This window comes from Vidua chalybeata, chromosome 14 (genome assembly GCF_026979565.1).
Source record: "Vidua chalybeata isolate OUT-0048 chromosome 14, bVidCha1 merged haplotype, whole genome shotgun sequence".
Classification (NCBI taxonomy): domain Eukaryota; kingdom Metazoa; phylum Chordata; class Aves; order Passeriformes; family Viduidae; genus Vidua; species Vidua chalybeata.
In genome coordinates this window covers 13797396-13813670 of record NC_071543.1, presented here as the reverse complement: position 1 = coordinate 13813670, position 16275 = coordinate 13797396, and the positions used below count along the sequence as shown (strand labels likewise).

At 50.2% G+C, this 16275-nt stretch overlaps 1 protein-coding gene across 2 annotated transcripts in view; it reads left to right on the top strand.

Annotated features, from left to right (window-relative positions):
* OPHN1 (oligophrenin 1) overlaps positions 1–16275 on the top strand; it is a 52025-nt gene that overhangs the window by 29479 nt on the left and 6271 nt on the right. For both annotated transcript variants that reach the window (XM_053955599.1, XM_053955598.1), the window contains exons 8-19: positions 654–783; positions 2092–2192; positions 3757–3848; positions 3970–4048; positions 4681–4714; positions 6047–6109; positions 7050–7124; positions 8777–8861; positions 9189–9247; positions 10631–10736; positions 11482–11641; positions 15502–15649. In XM_053955599.1, the coding sequence (XP_053811574.1) occupies positions 654–783; positions 2092–2192; positions 3757–3848; positions 3970–4048; positions 4681–4714; positions 6047–6109; positions 7050–7124; positions 8777–8861; positions 9189–9247; positions 10631–10736; positions 11482–11641; positions 15502–15649 (1132 nt within the window). The remainder of the gene's footprint in view (positions 1–653; positions 784–2091; positions 2193–3756; positions 3849–3969; positions 4049–4680; positions 4715–6046; positions 6110–7049; positions 7125–8776; positions 8862–9188; positions 9248–10630; positions 10737–11481; positions 11642–15501; positions 15650–16275) is intronic.

The following is a 16275-nucleotide window of genomic DNA, read 5'->3' as shown; positions in this document are numbered from 1 at the left end:
ATCTTAATGGTACTGGCTTCCTGCAGGCTTGCTACATGCTTTAGTAAGCTCCTCTGTTGGCCAAGTGTGCTCATGGGGTAGAATATCTGAGTCCTGTTTTCTTTATCCTCAGTCTTTCCTGACTGGCCTTCATTTCTGTGAAACAACAGCCATAAATCCGAGCCAAGATGGTTTGCTGCTGGCTCATTAATTGGTCCAAGTAGTATTCCTTCAAAATGCCTGGATTTTGTACCCCCTGTTGATCTGACTCTTTCATGCTAAGCACTGTAGCATGATCCTTTGGGAATCAACACCTTTGGGAGGAGAATACACCTGTTACCCAAGCAATGGTGTGAATGGGAGCTCAGGTGCTGCCTCTGCTCCAGCCAGCCTTGAAATGTGCTGAAGTTCCTTAATTAAGGGAACAAGTGGCCTCCCAAGCTGTGGCACTCCAGCACCATCTCTGCACATGATGTGTGTCTTCAGTCATCCCTTAGAGCTCAGTGGCTCTTAGAGCCAGTTTCCATGTGGATTTGTAGAGTGGTTTCCATGTTTTGTACCTTGGAAGCCGATTCCTTTCTGCTACAGCACCTCAGATTTATCTAGGAATAAATAACCTGCAGCTCACTTCTTGCTCATGTTCAAATGTGCTTCTGTTTGTTTTCTGTTACCAGACGAGGAATCACTTTTCCAGCACGCGGGAGGAGCTGGAAGATCTGAAGAAGAGGATGAAGGAAGCACCCCTAACCTGCAAGCTGCCTGGGCAGCCAACCATCGAGGGCTACCTGTACACTCAGGAGAAATGTAATGGCTTTGGGATGCAGCTGGATGCAATAGGGAACAGGCCTGCCCTGACATAGCCCAGCTGTGGGCTGTACTCAGCTGCTGTGCCCAGGCCAGCCCTGCTGCACTGGGTGTCACCTTCTGCCAGTGCCTGAGGTGCCCAGGGTGGCATGGCCTGCAGTGCCTGGGGAAGCACCAGCAGCCTCAGCTGGCAGCACTGTCAGCAGTGGCACAGAGCTCTGCCCAAGTGACATATCTGTGACAGCACAGGGCTAATTGCCCTGCGCTCCGATGAGATGGGATTTATGACTGCAGAGCCTGGAGCTCTGGCAGGCTCTGCCTTGGCTGTATTTTACCAGGATGAATCTGGTGTCCTGCCCAGCTTCCCTCTGGCAGCCTCTGCAAGCAGCTGAGCACAGCCAAGGTGGAACCAGTGCTGAGTTAAGCTGCTGAGAGCAAAATTTGTAATTCTGAGCAGAATCAAATCAGACCAAATGCAGTCTTTTCCAAACCCTGGCTGCAGCTCTCCATGGCTGTGCTGCAGGAATGCTCAGAGGACGTAAGTCTTTGCAAAACTGTGACCTCTGAGTCTGTTTATATTGCTTTTAAAAGAAAGCACACTCAGTAATTTTAGACCCTAAATGTGGCATGTTCCTGCAGGTCAGTGGCTATTTTCTGCCTCTGTTTATGCTTCCCTGTAAATCAAGTATGAAAAGTTGTTCTTCCTGACAACTGCAACTTAAAAACAAATTACAGAAATGATACCAGTTGAACTATTTCCTATAAAGGGGTTCAGTTAAGAAAACAGAGAAAAGTTACAATGAATCCAGAAATAGGAACTTCAGAGTATTTTAAAGCTGCTGAATATCTTATTGAGTTTTCACCCACAGGAGAAAGTAGTGGGGTTTGTGAAACAGACATCCAGGACATGTAGGATCCTGCCAGTGCAGGTCTTGGCTGGGCTTGGCCAAACCAGCCTGGCTTGTGGTCAGAGTCCCACAAACGCCCTTTCACCAGCTGTGAGTTGGGAGGGTGCTGGAGGCAGCTGCTGCCCTGTGCTCCTCTCCTCTCCCTCTCTCCTCCTCCCCTCCTCCTGTTTTTCCTCTCCTTCTGGCTCTCTCTTCATCTCCTCCCCTTTCTCTCTTCCTCCTCCTGACTCTTCTCCTCCTGACTCTTGCCCATGGAGACACCTACAAGGTTGACGTCCCCCAGGGCTGTCAGTGTCCATCCCCAGGGAAGGGAGGACATTTGGGCAGCATTGACCATGCCTTGCTGGCTGCATCCAGCTACAGCCCTGTCCCTGATTCCAGCCTCTCCTGTGTTCTGCAGGGGCGCTGGGCATCTCCTGGGTGAAGTATTACTGCCAGTATGAAAAAGAGGCAAAAACCTTGCGGATGACACCCATAGACCAGAAGCCTGGAGCTAAGCAGGTGAGTTGGATGTCTGCAAACATTGGCCCAACCACTGGGCCCACCTTCCACCCATGTATGGCCTCCCTTCCCGTGACAGCTGACCCTGCAGGTGCCACAGAGCAGAGGGGTGGGCTCTGTCCCCTCCCTGCCCCACAGGGCAGTTTGGTGTCACCTGGAAGAGGCACCCTTGTGAGGAGAGGTCTCACTCCACTGTGTCCCTGGGAGCCCAGGCCCTGCAGGGTTTGGCAGCAAATATGGGTGGTGTGACATGAGAGATACCAGACAGTGCTGGCCCATGAGTTCAGTCTGGCGTGAAACTTGTGCTTCTCTGGGCCAGCTGATGTTGATCCTTCCCCGTGCACAGGGGCTGGAAGCCACAAGAACTGTGGCAGCCACTGAAGTGACTGAATGACTCAAGTTGTTACAGGAGTTACTGCTTCCAAATGCAGCATTTCCTCACAGCACTGCGTGCTCACAGCACTGGTTTGTGGTTTGATTTCTGCTCTCAGCACTGGTTCTGTGGAACTGGGACAGTGTGGGGAGAGGAGAGGGCAACAGTGCAGCTCCAAACTGCACTAAGGCAGCAATTTGGGTAACCACTTCTTTCACCAAAGTGCTTTGGTTTACCAAAGTCTGGGAGTTCCCTCAGTCCCTCCGCGTGACAGGGGAGGGGTGGGAGGATGGAGCACAGCCAGTGCCTCCAGCTGAGGCCCCCGCCCTCCTCTGCCATGGAGCGGGTCCCCAGGGCCTTCCCAGCCAGGCATGTGTGCTCCAGTGTGTGAGCTCATGGTCTGCTTTTGGCAGGGCTCTGCACACTGCAGCAGGAAAATAAAATAGATGTTTTGCAACCCCTTGGCAGAGAGCTGGGCAAAGAAATATCCAAACTATTGTATGGAGAGATTTGTTGTCATTTATGCCATAAGCATGTCTAGTAAGGCCCATCACTGCAGGTAGGGCTCAGAAAACTTAATGCCTTTCCCAAACACTGGCAGTCTGGTAGCCTGCACCATCAGGTCACAGCTGGCCACAAACCCACAATCAAATTATGAATTAACTCTGCTGCGGAGCGCAGGGGCACGAACACCCAGGGCCAGAGCTGAACCTCTCCAGAGCATGTCTGCTCTGTCTGGGGTGAGGAAATGTACATCCCTTTGCCACACACTGTTTGTGTAAAGCCATTTGGTTCATTGGTGGTGTGGGTAATTGGTACTGGTGACCAACCCTGGTAAAAATTAGAGCCCAGCTATGTCTGAGCACGGGTGAGCGTGATCCTGGCCTCAGAGACAGGGAGTGACTCTCGGGGTTGGTTGGAGCAGTGTTCCAGCACTGTAGGGGCAGAGTGCTGCTGTGTGGGGTACTGCTGTTGAGTCCAGAACATTCTCTGGCTGAGAGCAAGCCTGGAACTCAGAGCCTCTGATGTCTGCCTGTGATGGTGGTGGGAGGAGCACCTGTGCTCCTGGTACTGATGCCATCGGAATGTCAGGGCAGGCACCGTGGGCAGTGCTGGGCTGGGCTGCAGCTGAGGGGCCCAAAATCTCCCATGTTTCTCTCCTCTCACCTTGCTTTTCATGTTCTCTCCTAGGGCACCTTGGACCTGACCCTGAAATCCTGTGTAAGGAGAAAGACTGACTCCATAGACAAAAGGTTTTGTTTTGACATTGAAACTAATGAAAGGTGAGAAGCTTCATGTCTGGTGGCCCCAAACCCCATGGGCCTGCAGCAAATCCCTCTTTGCTGTCTATTAAAAACAACTTTTCTTCCTTTCCCTGCCTCTCCCTGGGGGAATTCCGCACAGGTCTGGGACCATCACGCTGCAGGCACTCTCAGAAGCCAACCGAAGGCTGTGGATGGAGGCCATGGACGGGAAGGAGCCGGTGAGTGTTCCTGGAGCTGTTCCCAGCTGGAATGTGCTGCCCAGCAGTGTCCTCTGCCGGCGGGTGCTGCTCGGGATCAGTGCTGCACGATCACCACGGGCTCCCTGCCGTTCCCTCAGCTCCCACTGGGGATTTTGGGTTTCCCCCCTAAATCTCAGGATGTTTCCTGCTGTGCCAGACCCCAGCCTTTCTGGGGCTGGTTTGTTCCTGCTCCTCACTGCCTGCTGGAGATGATGTTTTGTCTGTCCGTGCTCTTAGCCACCTTTTGAAAGGTGTCACTGCCCACCCTGCACCTGTGTTCTCCCACCTTTCTGTGCCTACTGGTGTTCCCTTCCTTCAGTGTGAGCAGAGCTCAGAGCCCTGTGGTTTGCCTACAGAACAGAGAATTCCCCTAGCAATAGGTGCCCCACTGAAATACAGGGAGGCAGCAGAAACTCCTTGATTGTGCAGATAATGGGTTCTTGCCTAATTATAAAATGAGAGTTCTATGGGACACTGTCTTTTTGGCTGTGATTGCCTCTGGATAATCTGGGGGTGATTTATGGGATGCTGCATTTTCTTTTAGAAATAAATACCAAATCATGCTGATGATATTTTTGCTTCTCCCTCCCCCATTCCTGCCCTTTTTTCAGATTTATCACAGTCCCATCACGAAGCAGGAAGAAAGTGAGTCACTTCTGTTGCTGTTCTTTGGGCTCTCACAGCCTCGAGGCCAGGCAGGATTTTCCTTGCAGATACACTCATCCTCAATTCCTGCTGACTAGCACTGTCCCTGGTCCGTGACAGCAGTGTCACTTCTGTTCTTACACCACAGTGTCTGGCACCGAGCCCAGATAAGAATGAGTTGCACAGAACTGCAGTGAGCAGTTTTTATTTAGCCAGGAGTAGTGGGATGTGAGGTTCAGTTTGCACCTCCAAACCCCAGTGAGAGATTCTGAGGATGTGTCCCTTAACAAAGGTTGTAAGAGGGCAATAAAGGTGGCATTGAGTTCCCTGGATCTCTCACCCACCACCATGTCCTGTGTCCCCTGGCTCAGCAGTGGAGTGTACCCTGCAGAGCCCTGGGACACAGACACACTGCAGAGCCCTGGAACCCCTCTGGGGCTCTGTTAGCTGGGTGGAACCTGCATTCTGTCTCAGAGCTCACTTTATCAGCACTGTAACTAGCTGGTTCTAATGAGCACAGGGGGAGCATTCCCAGAAGCATGAGCACAAACCTGCTGTGTGGCTGTGTTCACATCACACGCTGGGAGGAATGTGAATTAGGGTTTCGTTGAATAAACATTCTCTATTTGTCATAGATTAAAGAATCTTACCAAATTTTAAAATATTTGGTAAGAATTCCAGTGGTATTATAGCCCTCAGTATCAAGCACCAGGTGGGTCTGTGCTTATTCCTGGGACAGGGCTAAGAGAAGTCTGAGCTTGATGTTATTGCTGAGAGCAGACAGGATCAGTATAAACAACCTGCTGAAAATGCAGGGATCCCATAGGATTGCCCAGCTCAGTGGAGCAAGTCCTGTGCTCAGCTTTCCTCAGCACATCAAGCTGGATTGGTTTTGCTTTTTAATCCTAGTGATGTAGATAAGAAGAAATTACATAGTCCCATGATGAGGAATAGCTTCAACTGCAGATTTTGCTCTGGAAATTATTATTTAAGTCTTTATCAGACACAATCCAAATAATTTACACTATTATTATTATTAAATACCTTATTATTAAAGACAGAGAGGGGGTAGGGAGCAGTGCTGCAACTCAAAATAAATTTAAGGAAAAATGGGAGAACATGTGGAACTAATAACTCCTTGTCAGGATGTCCAGAACAGTGGTGTTTCCTGAGGGGGTGGGAGACGTGGGTGCAGGTGTGAACACTCTGTGCTGGGGCACTGTGGCTCTGGGTGCCAAGAAAGGCTGGGCTGGGGTTGGAGGTGGGGCTGGGGGGTCCCAGGGGTCTCCAGGAGTGCTCAGGCAGCTAACACAGCTTCCTTGTCCAAAACAGTGGAGCTGAACGAGGTGGGCTTCAAGTTTGTTCGGAAGTGCATCAATGCAGTGGAGACCAAAGGTGAGGAGCTCAGCTGGCCTGGCCGTGCTGCCCATGGCCTCGAGTTACACTCTGCTAAGCTGCAGGGTTAGCCACTGACACAGGACTTCAGCTTTTAGCTGAGGAATGTGTGTCCTTCAGTTAAATGCGTGCTCTTCAGGAGCAGAAATCCCATGTGGTTTGGAATGTTGTGCCAAGGCGGTTGGGGTTGAACTTCCACCTTTATGCTGTTTTCACTCGGGGTTTTCTCAATTTTGGCCCTGAGCACACCCAGTGTTGGGCAGGAGAACAGCTCTGGCAGCAGGGGTGGCTACAGGCTGCTTCAGCCCCAGTCTGTGAAGCAGCAAAAGCAGGTGGAAGGGTGGCAGCTCATCCTCTGGGCTGTCAGATATCATCCAGCCTGCACCAGTGAACATCACCAGTGTGGGACAGAGGTCTGGATTCATCTCCAGGTGTGGGGTTGGGGCTGCTGGGGCTGTGGCAGCCAAAGCCCACTGGACTGGGGAGCAGCGGGGGCACAAAGACCTTGCTGGCAGAGCTTGGAGAGACAATGATTCTGCCTGTCCCAGCACCAGCCAGTGTTTTCAGATTCTACTTCAATGTGTTTGTCTTCTGTGGGGGTTTGAGCAAATGTGTGATAAAGCAGCACCCCACAGAAATGGGGTGTGAGGGTTGGTGTGTCCCACACCCTGGCCATGCTCACCTGGCCATGACATGGTGACCACAGTGGTGCTGGTGGCCTCAGCTGCTGGGGTGAGTGGAGCCCCTACCTGCAGAGCCGGGAGAGTGGGACAGGGTTTGGGATATGGGACAGAACCCGGATAGTGGAACAAGACCCAGATATGGGACAGAACCCGGGGCGTGGGACGGAGCCCAGCAGCAGGAGAACATTTCCACTAGATGGGGCTTGTGGACCACCAGCGGGAAACCTCGGCTAACGCTCTTGGCTTTGTTCTTTTAGGAATCACTACGGAGGGCGTGTACCGGACTGTTGGCAGCAATATCCAGGTGCAGAAGTTACTGAATGCCTTTTTTGGTAAGAATTGATTATTCTGTGCAATTCTGTTCTTGAATTGTTTGTGAGGGACAGAGAGGATTGGGTTCCACAGTGAGAAATGTCCAGCATGGGTTGTGGTCCCTGTGACCCCTCTGAGGCTCATCTTGCCCTTCTTTCCTGGGATAACACGGTGAGCTGGACTGGGAAGGTGGCCTTTGCAGGGAGCTCTCCACCCTAGTGTAAGGTTTTTCTCTGGAAGGATGGGGACACCTCGCTGTGTGCAGTGTGTACCACAAGAAGCCAATGTACATGTTAAGAATGCAGTGGATGCATTCCTGCTGTGAGCCTTCCTGTGGCTGGATCTGTCTGTCATACAAGCTTGGCCACTGAGGAAGTGTTTACAGTCTTGGCAGGTTGAGGGGTTCAGCAGTGCTTTGTGCCAGGACAGGCCCTTCTGGGCTGGGCCCTGGCTGAGGCCATCGTAGCCTCACCTCATGCTCACCTGTGAGCCTCACGGGGAACTCTGGGGTTGATCCCCACCTACCAAGTCCAAGCCTTTCTCCCCAGCCCTGCCTGGGGCCGGAGCACAGGGCAGAGATTGCGTTCACCTCTCCGCCTGCGTGCCTCGGGCTCATGCCAGCTCAGACATCTGAGATTAATGCAGCTTTCAAAGGCTTTGGCTGTTTCCTATTGCTCCTACTCTGGATGTTGTTTATTAAAACCCTGGTTTGTACTGATGTCTGGCTATGCCCAGTTCTCACAGAGCCATGACTTTAGGCATCTGCCCAGCTCTGCTGGCCTATGACTCATTGCTAAACCTCAGGTTCTATTGCTGCTTGATTCTCACCCTCCCTGTGAGCAGCTCTGTGGTTTTCTCCTCTGAATCCCACCAGTGAGTGGCTTTTTGTTTTGTTTATCTGCATGGGTCTGGGTAACCACTTGCCACCCCATTGCATATGAAAGCATAATGGAAAGTCCAACACCACAGAAATAACTGCTGCAGCAGGATTTAATCTTTAACCACAACAGATAATTTAATTTAAAGGAGATTAATAGGAGATCACTTAATTTTTTTTTTTAGTCTCTAGTCCTATTTATTTTCAAAAATAAATCCTGCTGTTTATTTCTGTAGTCCAGCTTCCCCCTCTCCTACAACTACATCCTTCATTTTGTGGCGCCACAGACACGATGTGGTTTATCGGGGGGGTAGGAAGGAGCAAATTGTACTTCCATGCTGCTGGGCCTCCCCTGAGCTCCCTCCTCTCTGTGAAGCAAGAGGGAATGCTTCCAGAACAGCCTTCAGGGTAGTAGCTGCAAATGAGAGATTTGAGCTGACATCCAGATTACTTTGGATGTCAGAAAGCTTGTCTTGGACCTGTTGAAATCCGTTGTTTCTGCCAGCCATGTGAAAAAATAAACTATAGAGAATATGCTCTCAGTGACTCGTCAGCACTGCTTAAATTTTACCTTGTGCTTCCCTCTTTGTCCCTCATTAGCACCACTCCCCAGCCTCTCCAAAACCCTGACACTGGTGCTGTTTTTCTGCTTTTCCCAGCCATGGGAATTAGGAGCTCTCGTTGTGTGCTGCTATGGCTTTGTGTGTCTCGAGGTGAATCCCCCACCCCAAGCAGACTGTTTATTAGCAACCTCTGAATGAACTTTATTTTAAAACCTTTTCATTCTTCTTCCAGATCCAAAATGCCCTGGCGATGTGGATCTCCAGAGTGGGGACTGGGACATCAAGACCATTACCAGCTCACTGAAGTTCTATCTCAGGTAGCACTGCAGGTCACACCTGCCCCAAGGAGGCAGAGGGGACTGGGGCTGATCCAGATGAAAGGTGAAATGAGCTGCCAGATATTCACATCTGGCTGTTGAAAAGGGCAAAGTGACAAAGGCTTTGGGAAGAAGAATTATAAATATGGGTGTTGCAGAATCTCTCAGTCCTATGGGCAGGGCTCTTTCACTGATATTGACTGCAGAGGGAAATGCCACTGGGACTTGGTGGCACTGAGGGATGAGCCAGTTTGCCTATTGGTCCACCGTGTCACAAGTGGGTCACAATTGCCCTGCAGAGCTGAGTTTTCTTTCTGGTTGTTGCAGGAACCTGTCTGAACCCGTCATGACGTACAAGCTCCACAAAGAGCTGGTCCTGGCTGCTAGTAAGTCCCACAGCTTCTCCACTGATGGTCCCTGGCCCTGCTCTCCCCAGCCAGGGTCCATCAAAATCACTTGGCAGAGCTCTGCCAGCCCAGCTCTGTGGTGTCCAGCTGCTTCACCTGTAGAGAGAGCAGTGGCTCCCTTCTCCAGGTGCTTACCTGTGCAGGGAATGTGGTACTGGATGTTCCCTTCCCTCCTTTGCTCCTGCAGTGCCCTTCCCTCAGACAGGGTCTTGTGGTCTCGGGGGGGTCTGGAGAGCCAGAGGATGTCACTCACTTGAAAGCAGCCACAAGAATTGTTTCCCCCTAGTACTGATATATTTATTTTAAAACCTGTGAGGGAATGGGATGTGCTGTTGCCATCCAGATAAGTAGGTGTTCCCTTTAGGTTGTGAAATTTGTCCTGGGATGTTGAAAACAGTCCATGGAAGACATTTCTCTGCTGTAGCTGTTGGGATTGAGTCTCAGTTGGGACTAACAGAGGTCAGAGGTCAGCCAAGAAGCTGCTCCTTGGCTGTCACCTCATTGTGGCCATTGCAGATAAGCTGTGACAGCTGTGAACCAGTGCCTGAACCAGCTGTGAACCAGTGGCCTGTGAGGGAGACAGGGATGCAGAGAGCATGACGAGGGTCATCACCCTCAGCATGGGAGTGCTGGCATTTGGAAATGTGTGGGATTAGAGCATCCCTCATCCCACTGTGCCTCCAGAAGTCACAGGGAGGCTGGGAGGGTGTCCACTTCTTCATGTGTCCCTCTGGAGAATGAATAACACCCATTCTTTCTTGGAAAGGGAAATGTTCCACCTCTTGCTGAAGGTAGTCAAGCCCAGGATTTATTAGTTTCAGAGCTGGTTAAGCCCATGATGGCTGGGTGTGGGCAGGACATTTATCCCTTCCCTGCTCTCCCTCAGAAACTTGCACCATTGAGCTTCCCAGCCATCCAGACCCCACACTATTCTTTTCACACAGAGTATTTTATTGTTTCCTGATTATTTATTCTTCTAATGGTGACCTCTTTGGGTCAGAGACTCAGGTTTTTTTCCCTGCAGTACATTTTTAGGTGTTGTTCAGTGTCAGAGCTCTCTGGGCTCATAGACTCCCAGGTGTGTGGAACAAGGGTGTGAAAGGGAGGACCTGCCCATGCCCAACCTCTTTTGGAGGGTGTCCTTGGGCTCCCTTTCAAGCTCCATTTCTTCCTCTTTCCACTTCATATTGTTTCTCACAGTGTTCACCCTGTTGCTGTGAAATCTCACTTCCCTCTGCTCCCTTTTGCTCCCATGCTGCACAGGGAATAGCTTCCACAGGTTTCCTTTGGCTTTATATTTCCCTGGTGTATTTATTTTGAAAGTGTGGGGTGTAAATTCTTCTTTGTGTTGCTGCTTTCCAGAGTCTGAGAACCTGGATTACAGGCTGGGAGCCATTCATGCACTGGTGTATAAATTGCCTGACAAGAACAGGGAGATGTTAGAACTCCTCATCCAGCACCTTGTCAAGTAAGCAGACATTTTCCTCTAAAACTAAAGAAAGGGGAGTAATGGAACCCGCAGGCCAAGCCTTTCTGGGAGGTCAGGTTTGCAAAATTTTACCCACCGTAGTCCCCTTGGGAATTTCCTCATGGATTGCACAAATGGGGTGACTATCCTTGCTGCCCTCTGCATGAACTGATGCTTCTCTTTCTGGTGGTTCCTTCCATCTCCTTTCCTGCACAGAGCAGGAAATGATTTAAAAATGAAAATACTCTCTGAGAGCAGGGGCTGTAAATTGTCACCCCTCAGAAATTTATTGGAAACCACCATAGTGTGCTCCCTATATTCAGTTCTCTTCCTTCAGAGGGAAAGAAAATTAAAGCCAGAAGTCAGTTCTGGAGAAAAAGGATATAGGATTTAAATTATTCCTTTTGTGCATATGTTGTGCAGATAATTTTTGATTGCAGAGTTAAAGAGGAGCTGGGAGTGGGAAGAGATCAAATAAAGATGCTCTCAGCACATTGCTCTCTCCAGCATCTGTTCGAGCCAAATGTGTGTATCAGAGCTAGAGCCATGTTTGTCACAGCTGGGAAACAAATTCTGAAACACAATGAAGAAAATTGAATTACTGATTCTTAGTGTATCCTGGGTTTTGTTTTTTTTTTTTTTTTTTTGTTGTTGTTTTTGTTTTGTTTTTTTCCTTGGAATAAGATCTGTTTGGGAAAAAACAAACCAAACCAAACTCTATTCTTCCTTCCCCTGCCCTCTGCAGCGTCTGTGAGCACAGCCGGGAGAATCTGATGTCACCGTCCAACATGGGGGTGATCTTCGGGCCCACCCTCATGCGAGCACAGGAGGACACTGTGGCAGCCATGATGAACATCAAGTTCCAAAACATCGTGGTGGAGATCCTGATAGAGCACTTTGGGAAGGTACGGGGCTGCTCCAGCCTGCTCCTGCAGACGGTTGCTGTGGCAACACGGCACCGCTCGGGCTCCTTCTGGAGTCTCCTTGGGCTGGCTTTATATAACACTCTGCCCTGAAAGGCTTCAGGAGGAAGCAAAGGGTAGCAGGTGTGTTCCTCAATGTTGCTGTTATCTGGTACCAGAGGAAACAGCGAGTCTGGGCATTTTGGCCTTTTCTTTTTAAACAAGGGGAAGCTTTATTGAAAAAAAAACCCTATTTTATGACCAGACATTACAGGGCTTCACTCTTTCCTTTGCTGGACAGGAGCTAGGCCAGAGGAGAATTGGTTTTAATGGGCACAGTCCTAGATAAGACACTGCACAGCTGTTAAATCAGTGGAAAAAGCCTAGAGCAGACGAGTGTTGAATGGTTGATGAAAGTAATTCAGCTGTGGTTGCATTCAGAAACAGACACATGGCGTGGAGATGGTATGGAGAGCCTGAGGGAGGTGCTCCCTGGACTGAGGGGGAGTCTGAGGGAGCTGCTGCCTGGGGTGGGGCCTTCAGAGGAGCTGAGGCTGGTGCCCATGTCCCTGGGCCATGCTCTTATAGGACTGAGAGCCCTGGAGAGCCTCCAGTCTCACCTGCCTTCCATGGATCTGTGCTGGGTATTCATATTTCAGCCTGAGCATCACCCGTGTGCCCAGCCAGGGTCTGGTTGCTGGGGTGGTGCAGAAAACGCACGTGCAGACAGCAGCTTTGTCAGGTGGAGTTCTGCCTTTGGAGAGCAGAATGTTCCACTGTGTCTGTGCTCACACTTGCTCTCAGATACCCGACACCAGCTCAGGGGTGTCGGGTGGCTGGGGGATGACAAGAGCTGGGTGTTAATATTGAAAGCTGGAGCAGCCTTTGCATCCAGAGTAGCAGATCCCGAGCAGGGAGCAGATTACTGCCCTGGTAACAGCCCTGGGTTCCAAGGAGCAACTTGGGTCCTCCAGCTTTTCACAGCAGAGTACACAGTGTCCAAACCTCTCTCATGGAGCTGTTCATTCAGGGATGCTGTTTGCTGTGAGGGGGCTGGGGCAGCTCCCAGCATACAGGGCAGCACATGGGCAGGGGCAAAGCTCCCTTTGGAAAGGGAAGAGGCAGCCAAAGCTGGAACAGCAAGGTTCTTGCCAACAGGGATGTGGAGCCAGAGCAACCAGGTGGGGACAACATAGGGGTATGGGACCAGATGAGTGGCTGGGAGTCTGCTGTGATACCAAGGATTGAAATGGGATGAAAGAGCTCAGAAAGGCTTCTGAGTACCCAGAGCAGAAGCTCATGGAAATACCAGCCAATTCCTTTATAGGTCTCTATGAACACTTATAATATGTTCCCACAGAAAAACAGGGACTAGTTTGTGTCTGGGATCTCACACACTCACTCCAGAGATGAGGTTCTGTGCTCCCCTCCTTACAGCCTGCAGCACAGTCTGAATCAACATACCCTGATACCTCTGAGATCTGGCATGACAGCTTTAATTAAACCAGATGTCTTTTTGCTTGCTTTTAATTTCTCCAGCAATAAGATTAAGTTAGTCACATTTATTGGATTGAGTTTTTAAGTTCGGCATCGGAGCTGAAAGAGTCTTCAGTTCACACATGAGCAAACAACTCAGATGAGACTTGGAGGAAGAGGGGATGTGGGTTATATGGTGCAATCCGAAGACTCTGAGGACAGAGTAACTATTCATGAAGTGTTTGTGGATAATTGCTGTTTCCACAGCTCATGTTTCAATGCCGTCGTTAAATTAAATAGGTTGATTGTTCTGGAAACACCTTCTTCCCTGTACAAACCTCCTTAAGGTGAGGGTCTGTCAATATCTTTGTACCTTTATTTTATTTGACTTGATTTTCAATTAGAAGTAAATCAGAGCCTGCACCCACCTCTTAAACACAGTCATTTGTGGTTGGTTTAGATTGGGTTTCAGGTGCTGAAAGCAGTATTCTTTGGTACCTGTATAAGTGTCCATGGGGAGCTTAATGTTTCTTTTAAAAGCAGGATTGGATTCTGCTCAGGATAGAGGGGTGAGGTTGATATTTCCAAAAAATTTCCCTCCTACAGGCAATCCTTTACTGTTTTATTAATACACGAGCTGCTGCTTTTAATTCATGTGCTGCTATGTCACAGCATGAGAGCACTCCAGTATTCCAGACCTTGTGTTTTGGACTGGGGAATGTGTCTTGCCCCTGCCCAGGGCAGAGCCCAGTGAGGCAGCACCTGCCCTGTGTCACCAAACCCTGAGTATGGTTTTGTTTTTGTTTTTTTTTTTTTTCCAGAGTGGGTGTTTAATCTTCCCTCACTGGAGATATTCCAGAACTGTCTGGACACAATCCTGTGCGATTTGCTCCTTAGGGAAACCCTGCTTGAGCAGGGAGGATGGACCAGATGACCCACTGCAGGCCCTTTCAGACTGAACCATCTGTGTTGTTTCTCCTCTCCTCATGCATATTGGGACAGGCTGTCGGGAGCAAAGCCTGGTCCTGACACATGGATTTATCCAAAGCCAGCCCAGGCTGGGCCAGAGCAGCCTGACCGTGGGGTGTGGGGAGCCGTCTGCCACTGCCCGCCCTCCCCAGGCACACAATGGGACCAAGGAGTTTTAACTAGGGACATATTTTCCTCTCCCATCCCCCATCTTGGTCTCCTAGCCCTGCTTTTTGGCCCAGAGAAGAAGAAATATACTTTTGGTTTGAATTACCAAAATGAGTCGCTTAAATCAGAATGTTACATTTCTTCATGGTCAGATTTTTCTGGGTGATGCAATTAAGCTGTTTTTCCATATTGAAGTGTAGCTCAAGGGTGTGGTGACCCAGCATGCCAGTGAGGCTGGCACAGCTCTCCTCCTCTGGGCTGGAGCCAGGAAAGGTCCAGCTCCACATCTCCCAGGACAGGCAGTGCAGCCTCTGGGCTCAGCAGCTCGGGCCACCTCTCCATAGCAACTCAGGCTTTAAAGCCTGATAAAACTTCAATTAACATCCCTGGGAAGAACACAGGAGCAGCTGCTTTGGGCCTTAATAGGGTGTTTCAGCTCTTCAGATGTATTTCGTTTTCAGCTCTTAAAAAAGCCCTGACATAAATGAGAACCTCTCAATCCCAACTAAATAGGTGCCACATGACCAGTGAGAAAAGGAGATAAAACTTCTCAGTAGTATTGCTTTTATGCCAGTATTTCATCCCAGGTAATTTCCTGGTGCCAAATGTGTCATTGTAAACCAAGAGCTGAAGGGTTTTAGTGTTAGATCTGGAACAATGCAGGGTTGGTTTGGATGATTCAGGGATTGTGTTTCTGTGACGATGGGAATCTTGATGTTGGTCAGTAGCTGTCAGCTCCAAAGTCTCCCTCATCTGCTCCAGGGGAATTTGTTTCTACAAATTGTCTGTGTTTGTGATCTTCCTGCTGAGCTGCAGGGACAGTGTCGGTGGTGGGGATAGTGCCGTGGTGGGGTGTAAGTGGTGAGGACAGTGTCAGTGATGGGGACAGTGTCAGTGGTGGGGACAGTATCAGTGGTGAGGACAGTGTCAGTGGTGAGGACAGTGTCAGTGATGGGGACAGTGTCAGTGGTAAGGACAGTGTCAGTGGTGAGGACAGTGTCAGTAATGGGGACAGTGTCAGTGATGGGGACAGTGTCAGTGATGGGGACAGTGTCAGTGGTGGGGAGAGTGTCAGTGATGGGGACAGTGTCAGTGATGAGGACAGTGTCAGTGGTGGGGACAGTGTCAGTGGTGAGGACAGTGTCAGTGGTGGTCACCATCACCCTCTGTGCTGGGCAGGGGCACCTGCAGCGGGTGGTGAGGCAGCGGCCCCTTTGTGTCGGGTCACCTGAACGTGTCTCCCTTTACAGATCTACTCTGGCCCCCCCGAAGACACCACAGCCCCCCCGGTGCCCCCACCCAGGGTGGCTGCCCGGCGGCACAAACCCATCACCATCTCCAAGCGTCCCCTGAGGGAAAGACCTGTCTTCTTTGGTGCCTCTGTGGAGGAGAGTGGAGGTCAGTCTGGCTGTTCCCTGATGCCTCACCTGCTTCTCACCCCTCCTGCTTCCTGTAAACCTTTCCAGGAGCAATGGAGGTAACAGCAGCAGGGCTGCACTTTCCAGGTCCTGGACATGGCAGGCAGTGAGGGCTGCTCAGAGAGAAAGGAAAGCCAAAAACACTCATACATTGGTTGCATCATGTCACAAGTCAGACTTTGTGGGATTTGGGTTTTTCTGCTACTTGCTGCATTCTCCATTAGATAAACTACGGCTGTTTCTTAGCACAGGAGAGGCCCAGAGGCAAAAAACTGCATGGAGTGTTGGTGGGATGGTAGCCAGGGAGGGCTGTGCTGCAGGAGGCCCAAGGAGGTCTCAAGCTGGCTCAGCTGCTGGCAATTCCACATCCAGAGCAAGAACTCCAAACAACTTTTTCAGGAAGCAGTAAAGGTATTTTCTAGACCAAGTTCTACTCTGACATTATCATAACTTCTTCACCATTTCTTTACAGTCAGCTGGATTAACAGCAAAGGGCACATCACCTTAAAATCATGCTTCTGCACCTGATTTGCTCTAGTTGTCACTGCAGGCTGTGCCCTGATTCCACAGTCACCAAAGAGATAGAAAGTCTCTTTCTCCGTTAGT